The 21,275-nt window shown below is 37.2% G+C and overlaps 1 protein-coding gene across 3 annotated transcripts in view; it reads left to right on the plus strand.

The window, feature by feature from the left end:
* Positions 1-15,566, plus strand: part of LOC121246906 (BAG-associated GRAM protein 1-like) — a 33,509-nt gene extending 17,943 nt beyond the window's left edge. For 2 of the 3 annotated variants that reach the window (XM_041145223.1, XM_041145224.1), the window contains exons 14-18: positions 279-425; positions 699-752; positions 13,964-14,027; positions 14,925-14,986; positions 15,146-15,566. In XM_041145223.1, the coding sequence (XP_041001157.1) occupies positions 279-425; positions 699-752; positions 13,964-14,027; positions 14,925-14,986; positions 15,146-15,265 (447 nt within the window). In that variant the 3' untranslated portion in view covers positions 15,266-15,566. Of the gene's footprint in view, positions 1-278; positions 426-698; positions 753-5,940; positions 6,363-13,963; positions 14,028-14,924; positions 14,987-15,145 lie in introns of those variants that run through there. The other variant, XR_005937186.1, reaches the window with a different exon arrangement.
* Positions 15,567-21,275: the final 5,709 nt, after the last annotated feature.

Raw genomic sequence — 21,275 nt, forward strand, 5'->3', positions numbered from 1 at the left:
AGTTAGCAGCTCTTGAAGGGGCCTCTTGTTTGTCAAATACCTTCCAAGGGAAGGGATTGTTCTCACAAGGGATGAGGGTGAATTGTGAACATCCCTTTCTTGGAAGGAACCCAAATCATTTTATCTTCCCCTTCTCGTCCCTAACAAGTAGAAAATAGCCAATCTAAGTAATTTTAAAAGTACTACGGTGCAACCTTTTTGCCTTGGGAGTTTGTCTATAATTGCTGGTGGTGGCTATATTAACCTGAGATCTCATGCTACTCTTATGCCATCTCCAGATGGGACAATGGCATGCTGCAGATGAATACGATGGTCAAGTCAGGGAGATAAAGTTCAGATCCCTTTGCAACAGTCCAATGTGCCCACCAGACACTGCCATGACAGAGTACCAGCATGCTGTTCTGTCACCAGACAAGAAGTTGCTGGTAATACATCTCGTCTTATTTTTAATTTGCTTAGTTTTTTGTTATCATAATCACCTAACTATGATTACTTTTTGTATGACAAGTGAAGGTTAAAATCTTGAGTTAAATTCCATGGTACATGAAATGTATTTGCATATCTGAATATAATTCAAGACTTCCTATGATTCTTTTTGTTGCTCATATACAGGCATCTTCTTTAATTTTCTTTATCTTCGTGGCTTCATTGATTTTTTTTAATTTATTAACTATGATGAGAGTTTCCCTTTCTTTTAGGTGTTTGAGACTGTTCAACATGCACATGATGTTCCTTTCGGGTCCTACTTTGAGGTAATTAAGATTTTGTGTAGTTTGAATCTATATTCTCAAAAATACTAACCAGTAGTAAATGTAAGGAGTAAGGGTAAGGGTCAGAGATGCAGACTCGGTATTTTAATGAGTAGCCTCACTGCCTACATCATTGCCTCAAGCTAGCCCTTGAGGATTCTCAAATTCACTATTCAACTTTTTTCAGATGGAGATAGAAACCTATTACACATTTGAGCAATAATGCTTCAAGGAGTTCGTGTAGAACACCTTCTACACTTGCAATCACTTTAAGAGTGGTGATTTAGTTGTTTCCATGTGTAGAGCTCCTACTACACACAAGGGTTATACACACCCTTTTACGTAGGGGGTAATGGGTCGGTTTTGGACATTTTTTAGAACAAAACCGGTATACACCGGTTTTGGAAATTTAAGAACCGATACCAGACTGATTCACCACCGAAATTGGAACTTCCGGTTTTTCCGATTTTACGGATAAACTAAGGCCTCATTTGTATAGTGATAGTGTTTCATCTCATCTCATCATTACAACTTTTCCAAATTTCCACACAAAATATAATAAACAATTCAACATTTTCAAATCCCAAAACAATAATAATATTCTAACAATATTTTATTCAACTTTCAACTTTCATCTCAACTCAATATCCAAACGGCACCTAAATCATACTCCAACAAAAATTTAGCAAGTGATTGACCCATATCCCTCATTTTATGTTATATTAATGTTATATTAATTTTATGTTATATTAATTAACAATTTGGCATATAATACATATAATAAAATATAAAAATTTATATATAATATAAAAATTTAAAAATAATATATATGTACTGGTCTAAAAACTGAACCGGTTTTGCTAAATAGGAACGGGTACCGGACCGGTCCGGTTCAGTGGTTTCCCGGTTTTTTTTTACAGCCCTACTTTTACGGTTACACAAAATCTGATAGTGGGTAGGTTAACAAAGTACACTCTTCACTCAAATGAAATAATACGGTGAAAATTATCTCTCTCTCAAAATGAATAAGTGGTAAGGTTAGAAAAGAATGCTAGGGAAAAAATAAAAGAATACTAGAAAAGAAAGAATGAGAGCTTTTGATGAATGAGTGTTGAAAAGCTTGTAATTATTGTCTTAGGAGATCCTGAATGAGCTATTTTAAAAATATATGAGAGATTTCCTATTTAAATTTAAAACCTTATTTCTATTTAACAAATGTAAAAGCATCATCTTTTACCACTTATAAAAAAATAAACAGCATCATTTAGTTTTCAAGATTTTCAAACACATCGTGCATAAAAATGACATCAATTATTTTTCAAGTTTCAAATTTTTAAACACTCAAAATATATCTTGCACATGTTTAAAAGGACATCAATCAGTTTTCAAATTTTCAAACTTCCAAGCATATCATGCACGTGTGAAAAAAAATGCAAATTGATTTTTCATGAGTTCTTAAAAAACATTTTTGAGCCTTAAGACCATTTCAAATTAGTAAGGGATGTAGAGAAAGATATTCTTATAGCTTCATTGGTATACTTGTTCATTTCTTGTTCATCCTTGACTTGTTGATGTCTTTGGGCTATAACACTTCATGATGTGATCAATTTGAGACTCCTTTATGTTTGAACTTGTTTGTGGTCATCAAAATCCATAAGCAATTATGGAATTATATGATGCTCAAAACCTTGGGGTCTACAATCTCCCCTTTTTATGATGACAAAGACTTATTAAAACCTTGATATTAGAAATAGTAATTAAGCTTCCCCTAAGAATATGCGTTAGTTCCTCAAGCAATAGGTATATATATCAAGTTTAATAACAACCACAAGTGCATGAATGCATAAGCATTAATAATAGTTTAATTGATAAAAACTTGATATCAGTAATAATGATTAAGTTCCCCTTGAGAATAGATTCTAAAGCAATAGGTATATATATCAAGTCTAATAGCAACCAAAAGTGCATGAATGCAGCATTAATAATAGTTCAAGGAACATTAAACCAAGCATTTATAAACTTTTTCCCGTTTTGGCATCATAAAGGGAAGTTGTAATTTTGGCTAGAAACTGCTGAAGATTGCATTCGAGTAAACCGCATGGAGTTGAATAATTGGAGTTGTTCTGTTCCAGACAAGCACTGCAAAGCTATGAGGCTAGCTTTGTCGACTCAGTTTTGAAAGGTTCAAATCCTCTTGATATTTTTTACAACAAAGATTTTGTGAAGATTTGAAATCTTTGAATTTTTGCTTTTAAAAGGATCATCCTTACCTATTAGATTCTCACAGAAGAAAAAAAAAAATTCACCTTGTTCTTCGACTTAGTTTTTTTTATCCAAAACAATTTTTACGACCAAACAATTTTCTTCCAATAATTTTCCTGATTTGAATAAGGAACCCTTCACTCCTCAACCACCAATTTTCTCTACCAAGACTATTAACAATATGATAGGAATAGAAAAACATTTGATTTACAGGATTTATTTTGAGGTCATTACAGAATCAAGGATTCTCAGTGCTCAATATTACGGCATTGTCTCGGAGATTACAAGCGAGAGTGAGTGAGATTGATCAGCATAACATTCAAATTTCGGAATTGTGTTAAATGCTTATTGATAAAGACAAAGAATAGAAAGCTAAAACAAGAAAACAAGGAGTTGAAAAAGTTGACAAACTGGAAAGAGAGAGAACTTAAATTTATGGCATACATGAGCGGATAATGGCAAGCATTTAGGAGAAAAATAATATTTTTTTAGAAGATAAAAAAAAATGCGGTGACAAGTTGGATTTAATCCTGCTGGTCTAGCAAAACAACTTTTGACAAAATGAGTCTATCTATCTTGTAATTGTCGACCAAGTGAGATGTGAAGAGATATGACATTTTTGTCTTAACACTGATATGTGCTCATGTTTTTCTTTAAAAGACAATCTTGTGCATATCCAATTCACATTTAATCTTCTTCTTTGCATATCTATAATCAATCTGCATGCTTACTCTTTTAGCAATAGCTCAACAATCTTCTTCTAGCAACCCTGGTACCATAGGTTTTGATTGAGCTATTGCTGAGAAAATTGGTGATTGAGCTATGATGATAGAATGAGAGCTTTTGATGAAGAGTAATGTGAATCTCATATCTATTCATTTTTTTCAAAGTGATTGCACGGCGCTTGCGCACTCACGACTGCAACTATCATTTCTCTTTGATGAACGAGTGTTGAAAAGCTTGTAATTGTTGTGTCATTAGAAGATCTCAAATGCGCTATTTTATAGATGAGCGACTTCCATTCAAATTTAAAAGCTTATTTCTATTTAACAAATGTAAAAAACAACATCATTCACTTTTCAGATTTTTCAAATATATTATGCATTTTAAAAAAAAAAAAAGGTCAATCATTTTTTAAATATCAAATTTTCAAACTTTCAAACATATCAGCACGTGTAAAAAGACATCAATCATTTTTCAAACATATAATGCCTGTGAAAAAAAATGCAAATTGATTTTTCATGAGTTCTTAAAAAATATTTATTAGCCTTGAAACTTTTTAAATAAGCAAGTGATGTACAAAAAGATTTTCTTAGAGCTTCATTGGTAGACTTGTTCATTTCTTGCTCATCCTTTATTTTTTTATATCTTTGATCTTTAACACTTCATGATGTGATCAACTTGAGACTCCTTTATGCTTGAACTTATTTGTTGTCATCAAAATCCATATGCAACTATGGAATTATATGATACTTGAAACCTTGGGGCCAACAAGAAGACTACTAGATTTCATATTCTTTGATTAAACAAAATGAAATATGGAGCAACAGGTCTAAACTATAACGCCCCAATGGAAGGCACAAGCACATGGCCTATACTCCAAAAAGACTAGTCAATGATACAATTGGAGTCCCATTGGAACATTATAAAGAACTAGAACTTCTCATTCCCAAGCAACGTGGGATCTCATACACCACCTACCCTTATCACTTATCAGAATGGGGTATCACAATCTCCCTCCCTTATATTTCCGACGTCCTCTTCTAGCCATTTTGTCATAGTTGACAAGGCTTAAGTCCTACATTTCTGGCTGGGATAGGCTCTAACACTATTTGTAACGCCCCAATAGAAGGCCCAAGCCACCCAGTCTATAGTCCAAAAGGACTAGTCAATGATACAATTGAAGTCTCATTGGAATATTATAAAGAGCTAGAACTTCTTCTTTTCAAGTAATGTGGAATCTCATACACCACCTACCCTTATCACTTGTTAGAATGGGGTATCACATAAACGCAAACTGGTACACAAAGGAGAACCTTCGTTTTGAAACCAAGGCATCTTAAAACTAAATAGCTGGTTGTCAGCGTCAAATATTACTTATTTCGTTAAACCAATTGAGCCTTCCCTCCTCATTATAAGTCCTTTAATTTATTAAAAGAATATTATAATTCTTTTGGATTTGTGTTATTGATGTGTGTGAATATGATCTTTATTGGCATGGTTGAAAATCACTCCATGGTTCTGCATATTTACCGTGGTCTAGTTTGAATCTATTAGTTGATCTTGTTGGCATCTAACTGCAGTGTTTTCACACCATGTGGAGTTTACATCACTTGCGATTTATCAGGATTTTTACAAATATTTGATCTGTGAAACAGTAAAACCTCGTTGTTCAAGATCTGGCTTTTCAGTAGTCGTTCTAGTGCTCAGATGAACTTTTTCTGCCCTGTTATTTGTTAGGCCTCCATTTCCGTTAAATTTTTTATTCTCAAGTTTGTTCTGACTGTTGACATAAAACTCTGCCTAGTATCTGAAGAGATGTGCCATTTTTTCTGGAAAATTTTTTTATCTCTAGCCTTAGTTTATATCCATTTTCTTCTAATTAACTAGTCTGATTGCCTTGAAATTATGTGCATTGGTGCATCAATTCCTTACCTACTGCATCATAAATTTCAAGCCAAAATCCTTGTACTTGTGTGAGAGATCACAATTTTTCCGAGATGAATTCTTCATTTGCTTGTTGATTCTCATCTATGTATAGCATTTTTGCACAATTTCCTGCCATACAATTTTTCAAATCGTAACTCGTTCCAATGGTGATCGTGGGCGTTTGATCATGAGATTTTGCTCGTACGGGAAGGAATATGGGTCTTTCGAAAGCTGTTGTTATAGAATTAAAGTCATTTGAGGTGTCAAGGGATGGCCGTAGGGTGCTCCTTTCTGAAAGAGGGTGAAAGTTTGTGAAAAATATGAGTTGGAGTTAGCCACAGCATGCTAGTTCACTAAAGCTTTGGAAGATTGTTTGAAGGTTGGGAGAAAGGAGTTGCATCGGGAAGGTGATAGGGGCTTTATAGCACAGAGGTGCTCAAACTTTCAGGGCGCGTTCATGGCACTGGTGGAGTACGGAAGGGATGGTCGCCATAACTGCATCTTTATACCTAAAGACAGGGACAGAATGGGATGGAGGAAGCTGGCGGAGGTTTTGAGGGAGGTTGGACGAGAAGGTGGCTCCTTTGGGTCGACACCGCCAGCGATGAAGGTAGCTCAATCTTCTACCCGATCGTACATGGAGGCTCTCCAACAACCGAGGGCTTGAGACCTGTCCCATCAACCTATCAGGCTGGATGCTAGGTCTAGCACTTCGGCTCGATTGAGAGGAGCTGCACCGCTACAACAGTGTCAAAATCCCAAGTTTAGTGGCCCACGACCATACTACCAACCATGCCATGATAAGCCTTGACGGGCCCATGGCTGATGCCTTAACACTGTCACTGACAAAGCTAGACAGCCCCACAGCCCATGCCTTGACACTGGCGCTAACAAGCCTTGACAGCCCCATGGGTCATGCCTTGACATTGTCACTGACAAGCCCTGACAGCACCACAGTAGCCCCACAGGCATGCCATGGCCCCTACCATGGCATGCTCGGGACAGCCCCTCAGGACAGCCCCACAGGCATGCTATGGCGCTGCCATGAGCCAGCCTAGGCCACCAAGGGCCAACACATGCCACGGGCCATCATAGGTCCCATGCAAGACCTATTTTACAAGGGGGCCTTTTAGAGTTTTTCACTTATATTATTACTTTAAATAAGACATTTAGACATTTCATTTACATCTTTTGGCAATTTCATTGTGGACAGTTTGATTGTGCTTGAGATCCTTTCAGTGCTTTTGCACTTGGGCTACTTGGGTGCAATTCGTGAATCCCAAAGAGAGGAACATCACCTTGCAATTCATGAATAGGTGTTGTTCCATTTATCTATCTTAGTATTTTCATCAGCTTGCAATCCGTGAATAGGTGTGATTTCCTTTATATCTCTATCTTATGATTATTTTCCATTCAATACCCAAATTATCCATTGTTTGTTCATATATTTTTTAGTTTGTTCTTATATTTTCTTGCATTTTCTCATATACCAAACATACTCCAAGCTTCATATTTCATATCCTTTGATTCCCTACGTTAAACCCATTCCTAAAACATAGCCTCCATCCATCCAAAGTGCCTTTGCCGAAACCTTAGCCTTCCATAAGGATTTCCTAAATTTTAGGAATCCTAACCCTAGCCTCCTTTTACAATTCCTATATTTCAGGATCATCTTTTGACCTAGTCAAAACCCTAATCCATCTTCCAATCCCTCAAAATTCGAAATACACCCCTTACCCTTATTCAAACCTCAAATCCTAACAACTCTCATCCATCTTATCATTTAGGATCAAACCCTAGCCACCTTATCCATCATCCAAACCCTATCTTCCATCTCCAAATCCATAAATTTAGGAATTACCCTAGACCAATTCAAACCATAATTTCCATCCCTTTCTTGACATAGCCGAAACACTCTAGCCCTAATCCATCCCCTCCAATTTCGAAATTCCCCTTAGCTGCCATCCAAACCCTAGCCTCACTTCACCATACCAACCCTAATCACCACCCAAGTGACGCCAACACCAAGGATCATCATCAAACCATGCCACACTGCATCAAACACACAAATTCATCACTTAGATCATCCCAACTCATCATCATCATCAATTTCATCACTAAATACCATACCTCCATCAACCTAGGAACCCTCCATTGCCATAATTCATTCAAGGCCAAGTAAGTTAGCAAGAGACATTCTGTCATCACAAGGCAAAGCAAGCTAGAGGATCCTTAAAGTTTATGGACTTGACCGAAGTCCCTAACATTAATCAGGAAGCGTCGTCACTTTTGTAGGGGCCCAGAGACTTGTGGGTGGTGGCAGTGGAGCTGTCGGTCTAAATATGGAATTGGTCCTTCAGGCAATGATGGAGATGCAGAGTCAAGTGGGGGAATTGTAGTGTAATATAAGCTAGTTGATACGGTGTGTTGAGGAGGAAAAAGGGGTGGGGGTGGGCTTGGGCCTGGGGGGTGGGGGGTGGGCTTGGGCCTAGATGATGGGCCAATTAAAGATAAAGGCAGGGTAGGCCAAATGGGTTGTCTGTGGTAAGGCAAATGGGCCAGGATAAGACGAATGGGCCGTCTGTGGTAAGCAAAGGGAAAGAAATAATAGAGATGGGCCCAAGCACTGGGCCTCAACTCATGGGCAAACAGAACACCCATCATCTGTTGGGGTCTGTTTGGAGGAGACGCAACTCGTATGCCTCAGGCCCATCGACTAGTGGGTATCAACCACCATTGCCGGCGAAGAGCCAGGGGGCCCTAGCGAAGGCTGCGGTACCACTGAATGGGGCTATGCAGTCGGAGACTGCACTTGCAGAGCAACAAGGCGCGGGATCTAACCCTTTTCATGCCCCTCTTGCCTCTGATGTGCCGAGTCCATCACAGATTAGTTCGAGAGAGGATGTCGGTGTTTCGACTACAACATCAACGTCGTCTAGACCACCAGCGGTCGCATTCCCAACAGTGGGGGCTCCGAGAATCAAGGCCTCTCCCATCGAAGAGATGCTTGTGATGGGTGGGCTCCCAGAAAACACACGGGAAAACAATCTGGTGGAGATCTCCCAACCGTGTGCGCTACTGCGGCTCAGGGAAGGGCTTGCTCTGAAGCTTGCGAGGGGATCTTTCGAGCTGTTGCAAGGGTCAGGGTGGAGGTGGTTGATGATGGGCTCTCTCATAGGCTTGGCAGTTAGGAAACGATGGTCCCTGAGACTCGGTTTTCCACTAGTAACGCTGTGGTTGAATGGGAGGGTAGAAAGTTATTCGGGGAGGAAGAGAGGGGGGTGACACCTACTATGCACTGGGTCCCCAGTGAAGGGGAGCGAACCTATCCTGTTGAATTGTATGCTACCAAATGAATCCAATGTGTCGGATTGGGTGCTCCAAAAGGTGAAGGAAATGCAATACTACGTCGAAATGGAATGTGTGGGTTTTGAAGAACAGGTTTTGGCTTTACTTACTGCCATTGAAGCGGGTCATTCACAGGCAAAGAAATCAGGGTCTAAAAAGCAGCATGATCTCAAGCGCTTAACTTAGTCGATGAATTATGAAGGAAGCTCAAGTCGTGAAAGATCCAAGGGGAAGGGGCTTGCCTCTCCATTATGAAGCCAAAAAATTTGTCTTAGAATGCCTGCGGGTTGAATGAGGCAAATAAGCGACTACTTATAAAAAATTTGTTGCGGGAATGGATGGCAGACATAGTATGTTTACAAGAAACCAAGTTGAAATCTGTTCTAGGAGGATAGTTCGAGGTGTTTGGAGTTGTACTTATGCGGATTGGGTTTATCTTGCATCGAATGGGGCTTCGGGTGGAATCCTAGTGATGTGGGATAAAAGAGTTGTGGAGAAAATGGATGAGATTGTGGGGGAGTATACAGTGGCATGTTCTTTTAAGAGTGTGGCAAATAATTTTATGTGGGCTTTTGCAGGTTTATACGGTCCAAATGTAGACAACGATAGAAGATTCTTATGGGAGGAACTTGTTGGGTTACATAACCGGTGGGAACTTCCATGGTATATAGGAGGGGATTTCAATGTCATCAAATTCCCTAGTGAACGATCTGGAGACAATAGGACACGCCCAGTAGTGATAGAGTTTTCAAATTGCATCTTTGATTTAAAGCTATTGGACATTTCTCTCTTGGGGGGCTCTTTTACTTGGTCGAATAATCAGACATGGTCCCGGCTGGACAGATTTCTAATCTCATCGGACTTATTCGGAGGTGTGCCAAAAGAGGCTGCCACGTCTTTGCTCAGATCATTTTCTTATCTTGTTGGATTGTGGTGGCATTCAAAGTAGGCGCCGATACTTCAAGTTCGAAAACTTGTGGCTAAAAAGTGAAGACTTTGTGGATAAGGTTAGGCAATGGTGGTCTTCTTACAAGTTTCACGGTAACCCCTTATATATCCTAGCCTATAAATTAAAAGCCTTGAAAAATGATCTTAAGCTTTGGAATTCTCAGTCCTTCGGAGATATAGGGGAGCGAAAGGAATTCATGGTGGAGGAGTTGCAACAGTTTGAGAGGATACTTGAGGCTAGAGTCCTTTCACTGGAAGAGCTATTGCGGAAGGCAGAGTTGGTTTCAGAATTGGAAAGAGTATTATCTTTGGAGGAGATTTCTTAGCGCCAGAAGTCGAAAGCATTGTGGTTGAAAGAAGGGGACTGGAGCACAAATTTCTTCCATTCATAGAAGAAATAATACCATTGAAATGCTTAATATTAATAGTATGGAGTGCAAGGAGGCACCTTTGATTCGGGACCATGTGGTGGATTTTTATGAACAACTGCTTACAGAACGTGAGAGATGGAGGCCAAAGCTGGATGGTCTTGGTTTTGATACTATTGAGCCTCAGGCAGCGTCTTGGTTGGAGAGGCCTTTTGAAGAGGATGAAATGTATGATGTAGTGAGACGATAAGTAAAGATAAAGCCCCAGGTCCAGATGGATTTTTTCCAATCATGTTGGGAGGTAGTGAAGGAGAACGTTATGAATGTGTTTCAAGAAGTATCCTTGGCTGAAAAGTTTGAGAAAAGCCTAAATGCTACTTTTATTGCGCTAATCCCGAAGAAGATTGGAGCGTCGGAAGTTAAGGATTTTCGACCCATTAGCCTTGTGAATGGGGTGTATAAAATTATCTCCAAAGTGCTTGCCAACAGATTATGGGAGGTTTTGGGTAAGATCATTACGAAGCCACAAAATGCGTTTGTTAGGGGGCGACAAATTCTTAATTCAGTCCTTATAGAGAATGAGGGCCTGGAAAGGAAATTAAAGGCTAGCTCTACAGAGATTATTTGCAAATTAGATATGGAGAAGGCATACGACCATGTAAACTGGGACTTCCTCCTATATTTGTTGGGGAGATGCGGCTTTGGGGTTAGATGGCGTACTTGGATCAGTTGGTGCATCTCAACGACAAGATTCTCAATCTTGATTAATGGTTGCCCTACTGGCTTCTTTAGCAGCTCTCGATGTCTAAGGTAAGGAGATCCTTTGTCCCCACTTCTCTTTGTTATCATTACGGAGGCCTTGAGTAGGATGATATCGGCGGTGGTTACGCATGGGTTTGTGGCTGGATTTCCGATTGGTGACCCCAATAGGGGCATTATTACTTTGTCTCATTTACTTTTTGCAGATGACACGCTCCTATTCTGTGAGGCAGATCGAAACCAGTTGAGGGCATTGAAGGTTTTGTTATTATGTTTCAAAGCAGCATCAGGCTTGAAGGTGAATTTCAAAAAGTCAGAGTTAGTGCCAAGTGGGGACGTGAGTAATACTCGGCAACTAGCTAGTATACTTGGGTGTAAGGTAGCTTCTCTTCTCATTTCCTATTTGGGATTGCCTTTGGGGGCTACCGCAAGGGCCTCATTCGTTTGGGATTCAGTTATTGAGAAGATAGGAAGGAAATTGGAAGGGTGGAAGAAATTGTATTTGTCGAAGGGTGGTCCGTTGACTCTCATCAAGAGTACCCTTTCTAACTTACCTACCTACTTCTTATGTTTCAAGAGTACCCTTTCAATTGACTGCTCATGTAGCGGCTCGGATTGATAAACTGTATCGTGATTTCTTATGGAGTGGTATAGAGGATGAATTCAAATTTCACCTGGTCAGCTGGGATAAGGTGTGTAGACCAGTCTCGTCAAGTGGGTTGGGTATAAAAAACTTGAGAACATTCAATCGGCCCTACTTGAGAAGTGGCGATGGAGGTATAACACGGAACCACAAGCCCTATGGAAACTAGTGGTTGATTGCAAATATGGAAGCTTGTGGGGTGGCTGGTGCACTGAAGAGGTAAATGGGGCCAATGGTGTGGGGGTTTGGATACACATTAGGCATGGGTGGGGGGATTTTAATAGCCATTCTAAATTGGTGTTTTTTTTTTTTTTTGGGGGGGGGGGGGGGGGGGGGGGGGGGGGGGATGGTCACGAAGTGAGTTTTGGAGGGACATATGGTGCGGGAATGAGGCCCGTAATCAAGAAGCTTCAGTAGAAGACCTCATGCTTCGATCAGGAGACCAAGTGCAGTGGAATGTCACGTTTAGTAGAGCGGCACAAGATTGGAAGTAGACATTTTTGAGGCTTTCTTCAGCCTATTATATTCTATGAAGCCGAATAGACAGCAAGCCGATAGGCTGTGGTGGACTCTTGCGGGTAAGGACATTTTCTCGGTTCGATCCTTCAAGTCCCTTACCCGAGCCTCAAATACTCAGTTCCCGTGGAGGAGAATTTGGAGGAATAAGGCGCCTCCGAAAGCGATCTTCTTTACATGGACAGCAGTTTTGGGGAAGATCCTGACTACCGACAACCTGAGGAAACGGCGGATAGTTATATTAGGCTGGTGTTGCATGTGCAAGAGATCCGGCGAGACAGTGGAACACTTCTTGTTACATTGCGAGACAACTAGAGCCTTGTGGGTTGAAGTGTTTAGCTGAGTAGAGTTATCCTTTGTTATGCCTGCAACTATGGTCAATCTATTGGCTAGCTGGACACTTCTGAGAGGAGTCCTACAAATCAAGACTATGTGGAAGATGATCCTGATCTATATTATTTGGTGTATATGGCAAGAGCGCAACAATCAGACTTTCGAAAACAAGGAGTGGTCACCAGAGGAACTTAGAACTTTATTTTTCCATACTTTATTTCTATGGGCCATAGCTTTAAATTTTAATGGCCTGAATTTTCATGACTTTCTAGCTTCCATTACTTCGACCTAGATAGGTCTTATCTCTTGTATACCATCTTGTGTACTTGAGATTTGCCTATCTCTATTAATAATATTATCGATTACTTATCAAAAAAAAAAATGTATAGCATTTTTGTACTCTTGAAATCTAATGAGTTTTGGTTTTAACTTGACCACCCTTTTTTCTGCCTCATCATGCAATTTTTATTGAGTTTATTTGGGGGAGGGTATCCTTGCAGTTCTATTGTCGATGAATATTTTTAGAGTTGTCATATATCTAACATTTGCTAAAAAATTCTATTGGGCATGTCAACCAGAAGTTGTAGCAACTGCAACCAATGTCTGATTCGGTTGTTTCCTCACGGTATGCTGCAGTGACATACTGTTGAAAGAGCTTTCTTTTGATAAAGGCCAATTTTACAATTACTCCTACAAATGGGATTTATTATCTGAAGGGGAAGTAGACCTACACAAGAATTTTGTTTTTCAGTTGTTTATGTTGTTTCCTCATCAAGACAATTTCATTTTTAAGAAAATAAAAGAGCTAATGGTTAATTCCACAAGTCTTTGTTTTTTCTGCTGCCATGAGGTACAGTTATAAATTCATATTTACATCTTTTCAATTCACCATAGACCTATTCCTGTCTGGATTTGGGAGTATTCAATATATCCTATTCGTGCTTATTATTTCTTTTCTGCTACTCGTTTTGGTGGCCTAGAATTGTTTTATTGATAAATAAGGCTTGATAGATGGAGGATGGGGGATACAGATTATGGAATATTTGTAGCAATAGAAGATTTTTGTTTCAGTTGTAAGTTCGGTTCTTTGGTTGAAATTAGATCATTTTGATCGTTGGCCATCTACAACTTGTGTGTGACAAGCTATGAATTTGACACAAAAGGCTGGATAGCAAACTTGGTATTAGTTGATAGTTTAGATTTATTCCTTGACAATTACTTGACAGTAGACCAGGGGCATTGACCATTGAAATTTTTAACAAGTAGACATCATTTTTTTGGTCAGATTAATAAAGTTTTGATTTGCAAAGGAAACTTTTGATTGATTTATTTGCTACCATTCTTTCACTGCTTTATATGGGACATTAATTTTGTTGGAGTTGCTTCAGGTCCACTGTAGATGGTGTTTGGAGACAAATGTTGAAAACTCAAGTAATATAGATATAAAAGTGGGTAAGTATTGGATTGCCTCTCATTTATCTCTTTCACTGACATTGATCTGCGTTTTGTGATAATTTTGCAACTGAAGTATGTAAGGTGAGATGAGTCTTGTCTTATAGTTCCTTGCTACCTTAGCCAACCTTGATGTAGGATCATTGAGTTCAAAATATGATATGCTTTCGATTCAATAATTTTGTTGTTTTGGAAATATCCTTCTTTTGATTCCCTATCTATTTATTCTAAAAGCCAATATAGAAAGTTTAAAGATAATATTAAATCTTGGATAAATCTAAGCCCATATTGACTAAATGCTACTTCTAATATCAAATTTATATATAAGCCTAAGCCCTATAGTTCCCCTTTTAAGGTATATGGACTTACCAAGGAGTAAAAAAGGGTGATCCTTGCTCTCATTCCAATTTCTCATGCAACCGTCATCCATAGCCTAGTTCGCATAGGTGAGGTTATAGTTTTATGTGGAGTTGTAAGCAGCTATATTAAGTGTGGGTGTTAAGAGTGTACCATGGTTCAATGTATTGTTTTTAATTGAAGTTGATTAAGTGGCATCTCAGTCAGCCTCTACTGGCTGCCTTATGCCATGGATATGTGGTGGCTGTGCACTCACAGGGCATGGAGTGCAACGTCATAATTGTACAGTAGTTAGATTTGATCAAGCCCTTTATGATTTCAACTAGTCAACCAGCTCACATCATTATGATTTCTTTGTAAAATATTCTGATAGATCAACATGTAGCTGTGCATATGCGTTTGACATTAATTTGCAAATGTTGTAACATACTGTGGCAAGATTTAAATGCTTCTAGTTTCCTATCACTTCGTTCAACACAAAGTGTTTTTCCCCCTATTCAGGAAGTTAGTTTTTAATAGAATTGGTGGTAATTTGGGCAGGCGCTCACTTTAAGAAATGGTGTGTGATGCAATCCAAAATTAAGGCAGGGGCTATCAACGAGGTTGGTACATATTTGATTGAAGTGTTGTTCTCTATTGGGTTTTCCTGATTGCTCTTAATTGTGTATTGTCTTTCAAAAAGTGGATGGATTTTAACCGTAGCTGATAGATAATATGTCATTTTGATATTTATACAAATTTTTTACATGCCCTTAATGTAGTACAAGAAAGAGGTGGAAGTGATGTTAGAGGTGGCACGTTCGTATACCAAGTCTTATACTTCTGGTGGGGCTGACATTGCTCCTTCCTCTCCCCCTTTAGCTCAAGAAAACAACAGCTAATATTTTCAGCGACCAAGGTTGGATTTCCCTATACACTTATGAACAGGAACACATATGTAGAGCCACCAAAGTTCCTCTGTATTCTTAATGTAATCGCACCCGGGCTCTTTAGGAGAGAACTGGAGGTGTATATTTGTGTAATCCTTTTCATGTAATGTGCAGATCTCAGTCACAGTAGCTTTGGTAAAGTTTTATAAGGAGTCACAGTAGGGTCACTTTTAGCTATCATGGTCTGAGATTCCATACTCTTTTCTCCTTTTTTCCTAGAAAAATAAAAAAAAATAAATGAAAGAACTTCTTTTGGAACCTGAAACTAATCGTATCCTGTTCTAATTTTTATTTGCCCTCATTTCTCTTCCCAAAAAATCCATCAACTTTTACTCATGGCTATTGAGATTCAAAGCCATAGGTTAATGTATAGTGCAGCTGCTGATGATCTCCTTTTAAACTCTTCTGCTATTGAGGGATTTTCAGGTGATGAAAGCTCCAATTGAGATTCTCTCCAACTTATTGACCCAAATGGAGGATGGTCTAATATACAGAAGTAGACGCTTGCAGCATTAAAAATGTTCATGTGAGAGGTCTATACTCAAAATTGGACCATCCAACTCGGTCAGAAAATTGGAAAAATATCTTAATTCATATCACCTAGAATAAGTAGGCAGTTTTTTAGCAGAAAAACCCATTTTGTAGTGAAATGAGCATTAACCGGTCATGAAGTTTTTTACCCTATTGGAGTGGAATGCCTACACGTAATAATCATCCAGCGTCATTACTCGTCCTAAACATAAAATACGTGCACACTGTGTTTCGACTTGAATAAAGATCAACTTAGATCATTTAAGATTACCTCAGCACTCAAACGTAATCTTAATAGATGCATAATTGCATGACTAATTATCATTTTGATTCTGAGAAATGTAATCAAAACTTGTGTATTTATCTATAGATTTTAACAAATTGTTTGCTTTATGACTATACAAACAAAAATTAATATGAAACAAATTTGTTGCTTTTTTTCTCCTCAAGTCTTGTTGACAATAAAAACTTTAGTATTTATGAAATCTAAAAAATATAATAAAATGGTTAAATAATATATAAAGAAGTAATCAATTAAGTATGGTATAGTATTAGCGCATAGACAAATCTCAAATATACAAGTACTCCTTGGTTAGAAACTGATTAATTCCAAGGGATTTGCTTTATCAACCTTGGCCAATAGCATGGATGGAGAGTTTACCCATTGATGCGGGACAAAATTTAGATTAATTATGGGGGCTAGTTTCAATAGATAATCAAGACAAGATATTTGCCCAAAATACAGAGAAAACAACTCTGAAAATTATTAATTAAATGTAAAATTCAAAATTATTTTATGAAGCTCACAAACCAGATTTAAACAGTTGCAAAATTTGAAATTATGATGGTTTTTCCAAAAAATGGAAAATATAAATTATTGTACGAAAATTAATAAACAATAATCCTATATGAAATTTGGCCAAAATCAAAATCAAAATAACTTCAATAACTTGAAACTAAATATATATGAACAATGCAAGAATGAGTATAAATATATGATTTGGAAAAAAATAACTAATATCATAAATATATGATTTTGGAGAAAATAACTGATATTATTCTAATGTGATTTTGGGAAAAATAACTTATACCCCATATCAATTTGAGTTTGCTCAATTCTCACCGGGTTGGAGAAAATTCGCCCTCGAATTCTAAACTTTCTTACCTCAATCTTTTGGATGTCCAATTAGATCAATATTTCTTTCTTTTTGCTGTATCATCCCGATGATAATGGAAAAACTAAAATTGATTTGATCAACTTAAAATAAAATAATATTGAACATCTTATACTCCAAAATTAAGTTTCTAATTTCCCACATCTTAAATCCAAAAAACAAATATTTCTCACAAGTGAATTTGAAAAAAAAAATCCTCAACTCCAATAAAATTAACATAGTTAATTGTCTCAAAAGTTGTTTCATGATCTTTAAAGTTCAAAAGTTCACCACCATTTTCCTTTTCCAAATTTTTTATGTTTTCAATAAAAAAAAAAAAAAATGGTTATCACATCCACTACGTTATCTTCATCAGGAATGATATTGTAGATTGATATAGAGTTTCATCCTATAGAAGAATGTCCATCCTCAAACTCTTCTTCCTCATAGTAGTAAATCCACTCAACCTCATGCAATAAATCAACAAAAAACTTTCAGCCTGAAGAGTACCAGAAAATTCTGGTAAATCAACTTTGAAACTGAGGTCCCCAAGACGCTCCTCCCTACTACAGTGCTCCCAAAATAGAGCACGACTATGATATGGATTCTCAAAACTGGAATCGGAATCAAAATCGTGATCTTCCATCTCACGATCACGAATATCTTGCACCACTAGATGTCGGGTTAACTCTTCAACCTGTCTCTGCAAATCCTCAATCATCACCTCCTAAACGCTACGATCACGGTACAGGACTTCCTCATTCGGAACTTGTCCACGACCACCAGCCATTGAAACTGATGAGATATAATCCTAGGAAAGATGCTTAAGCTCTGATACCAATTAATGTCGGACATAATTTAGATTAATTCTGACAATTAGTTTCAATAGATAATCAAAACAGAAAAGATAAGAGATTTAGCCAAAACACAAAGAAAACAACTCTGAAAATTATTGATTAAAAGTAAAATTTGAAAGTATTTTATGAAACCCACAAGCCGAACTTAAATAACTGCAAAATTCAAGATTATGATGGTTTTTCTAAAAAAATATATATATAAATTATTATATGAAAATTAAATACATAAATAAATAAGAATCCTACAAGAAATTTGGCTAAAATCAAAATCAAATCACTTCCATAACTTGAAACTAAATATTTACTAACAATGAAAGAATTAGCATATATATATATATATATATATAATTTGAGGAAAAATAACTAATATCATAAATATATTATATGGGAAAAATAATTAATATTATTCTGAATAATTTGGGGGAAAATAATTGATATCCCATAACTTTTTTTTTTTTTTTTAAATAGAAACTTCATTCAACTAAAACACTAAAACTCCAATACATCAATTGTTATCAAACCATAAAGAATGGTGAGCAAAAGATGGGATTTGATCCCACCAAACATTAATGTCCACAATGTTCCAAGCATATCTAGCTAAAGAATGAGCTACCTCATTCCCTAACCAATTGACATGTGCCACTTGAACTTCCTGAAAATGCAGAAATAAATGCTTGATGTCCTCGGGCAAATGACCAGCACTAGCATACGAGGCCTCTTGGGATTGCAACTCCTAAACCACACTAAGACAATCAGTTTCAATGATCAATTTTGAAATGCTTAGTGGAATGCAAAGCTGAATCAATTGTTGCTGCCTCATCCACCTCTAACTCTGTTGTGCTTGCAGCCATCAAAATTATTCCATCTTTATCTCTCATTGAGTTTAAGAAACCCATCTGGTGGAGCATGCCACTTAGTTATCTGTCGTAGTTATTGCTCTGATATAACAACTCGCACATCATTAAAAGCTTTGCAAAGGGATATGGCATGCTCAACTGCTGGCAGAGGTTGTATTAGATTTTGCTCCATTTGCGTTTTGTTTCTTTTGTACCATGAGCTCCAACAAAGGACAAAAAACAGAGTTAACTCTCCATCATTGCCTTGCATCAAAATCCTTCGTACAACTTGTATAAAATTGAGATAAGAGTGCAGAAGGTTAAAAAATGGGAAGAATTTCTGCCAAACATGTTAGAATAATTTTAAATATGGGTTTCATTTGATTACATGTTTTATAAAACGGGTTAGACATATATATATATAGCTCACAATGGTATTTTGTTTTATCCCATTAAGTTGAATGATCATTTGGGGTTTATTGCACCTTAGTAATATAGGATTATATCATATTTATATTGTGGTAAAATTACGTATGTAGGCCTGGAAACTCAATGGTCTTTATTCTGGAATTCTTATAGACCCATTAGAATTTGAGTCCTTAATGGGAGGATTCCATAAGTTTTCTTTTATAAGAGGCTAGGTCCCTCCTCCTCTCCAGATGTCCATTGACTTGCCCTATTGATAGCTGATATTTTTGTGAGGAGGAAGGAGGGGAAGATCTGTCTATCTACATTCTCCAAACATGGCTTCCGCAGGTACATTCTCACCATTTTCGTATTCTATATTGCTATTCAAATTCTAGTTTCTAGCATGTATTTTCGTGTTTTTACATTTGGTATCAGAGACACCATGCTAAGATTAGAATTTTTCGTAAGAATGCGAGGATGTTGTTTTGATGTTATGTTTTCGGTTTTCTTTACTCAATGCAAATCGATCACTCAAAATAAAATTCGTGGAATTTATTTATTGTAAATCTTCAATCCGTTTGGGCTTTTATTTTCTCTTCATCTGCTTCCGCAGCCTTACTGTTATGGTTTCGTTTAATTTTTTTTTTTTTGTTCTCGGAACCATATGAGCTTCATTACAGTAAGAGTCTTGGTGCATCATTGTAAAGTCACCTTTGGGCTGACTAGACAACATGCTATAAGGTACTCTTAAAATATATCACAAACTAATTAATAAAATCAAATCAGTTTCGAAATACCATCACCTTTAGGCAGAAGGAAATTTCTAGACTAATACAATCTTATTAACTAATTCACACAATTTTCTAAAATATCACACGCAATAACACCTTTGGATAAGATATTATGTGCAATAAATTAGAAAACACAGATATACTTTTTTTTTTTTTTTTATCAATGAGTGTGCCACTTTGGCGGCTACCACCGACTAATATTTCAAAAATTTTACTTAATGGAAAAACAAGGATAATCTGAATGCCTATGAATTACAATCACAAAATGATAATAATAATCATCAACTTGATACCATCAAAGTTAGAGTTCAAATATGATTGTGAGACAAAAACAATGTGAATAGATCAAGTATATAAGACAGCAGATATGTCTAAAATTAAATATGATCTTAGAAAGCATATATATACAAAATACTTATAACGAGTCACCATATTAACATGCATCCAAAACATGTTAAGAGATAGTACACATACGCACAGATCATATAAGATACTGACTATTCACTATATATAAAAAAAAATATCATAATATACAGTACACTGTAGCCCTTAAAAAAATGTGTAAATAATGTTCAAAAAATATAAAACAGTGTCTTATGATGTTACAAAAATTTTTCAAAAAATATATAAAGAATTAATAGGGCGAGTACACAAATATTGGAAAAAGAAAACGAGAAAAAATACTGTTCACGAGCTCGCACGCGCCACTTGCTGCGCGTGGGCAATGTTTTGGCTGAAGGAGAATTCATCTTCAACCTCCAGCCGGGTCTGAAATCGGGTCGCAGGTCTGCATTTCGGGTCAACGGGTTTTCAAACGGATTTTTCAATGATCAATTTTGGAATGCCTAGTGGAATGCAAAGCTAAATCAATTGTTGCTACCTCATCCACCTCTAACTTTGTTGTGCTTGCAGCCATCAAAATTATTTCATCTTTATCTCTCATTGAGTTTAAGAAACCCATCTGGTGGAGCATGCCACTTAATTATCTGTCGTAGTTATTGCTCTGATATAATAACTCGCACATCATTAAAAGCTTTGCAAAGGGATATGGCATGCTCAACTGTTGGCAGAGGTTGTATTAGATTTTGCTCCATTTGCATTTTGTTTCTTTTGTACCATGAGCTCCAACAAAAGACAAAAAACAGAGTTAACTCTCCATCATTGCCTTGCATCAAAATCCTTCGTACAACTTGTATAAAATTGAGATAAGAGTGAAGAAGGTTAAAAAATGAAAAGAATTTCTGCCAAACAATCTGGTTAGTAGGACAAGTTAACAAAGCATGAGTAATATCTTTCTCATTATCCAAGCAAAAACAACATAGAGAGTCCACCTCCACCTTTCTCCTCCTAAGCCTCATAAGAGTTGGTAAAATATCTTTACAAGC

The sequence above is a fragment of the Juglans microcarpa x Juglans regia genome, chromosome 1S, assembly GCF_004785595.1.
Source record: "Juglans microcarpa x Juglans regia isolate MS1-56 chromosome 1S, Jm3101_v1.0, whole genome shotgun sequence".
NCBI classification, from domain to species: domain Eukaryota; kingdom Viridiplantae; phylum Streptophyta; class Magnoliopsida; order Fagales; family Juglandaceae; genus Juglans; species Juglans microcarpa x Juglans regia.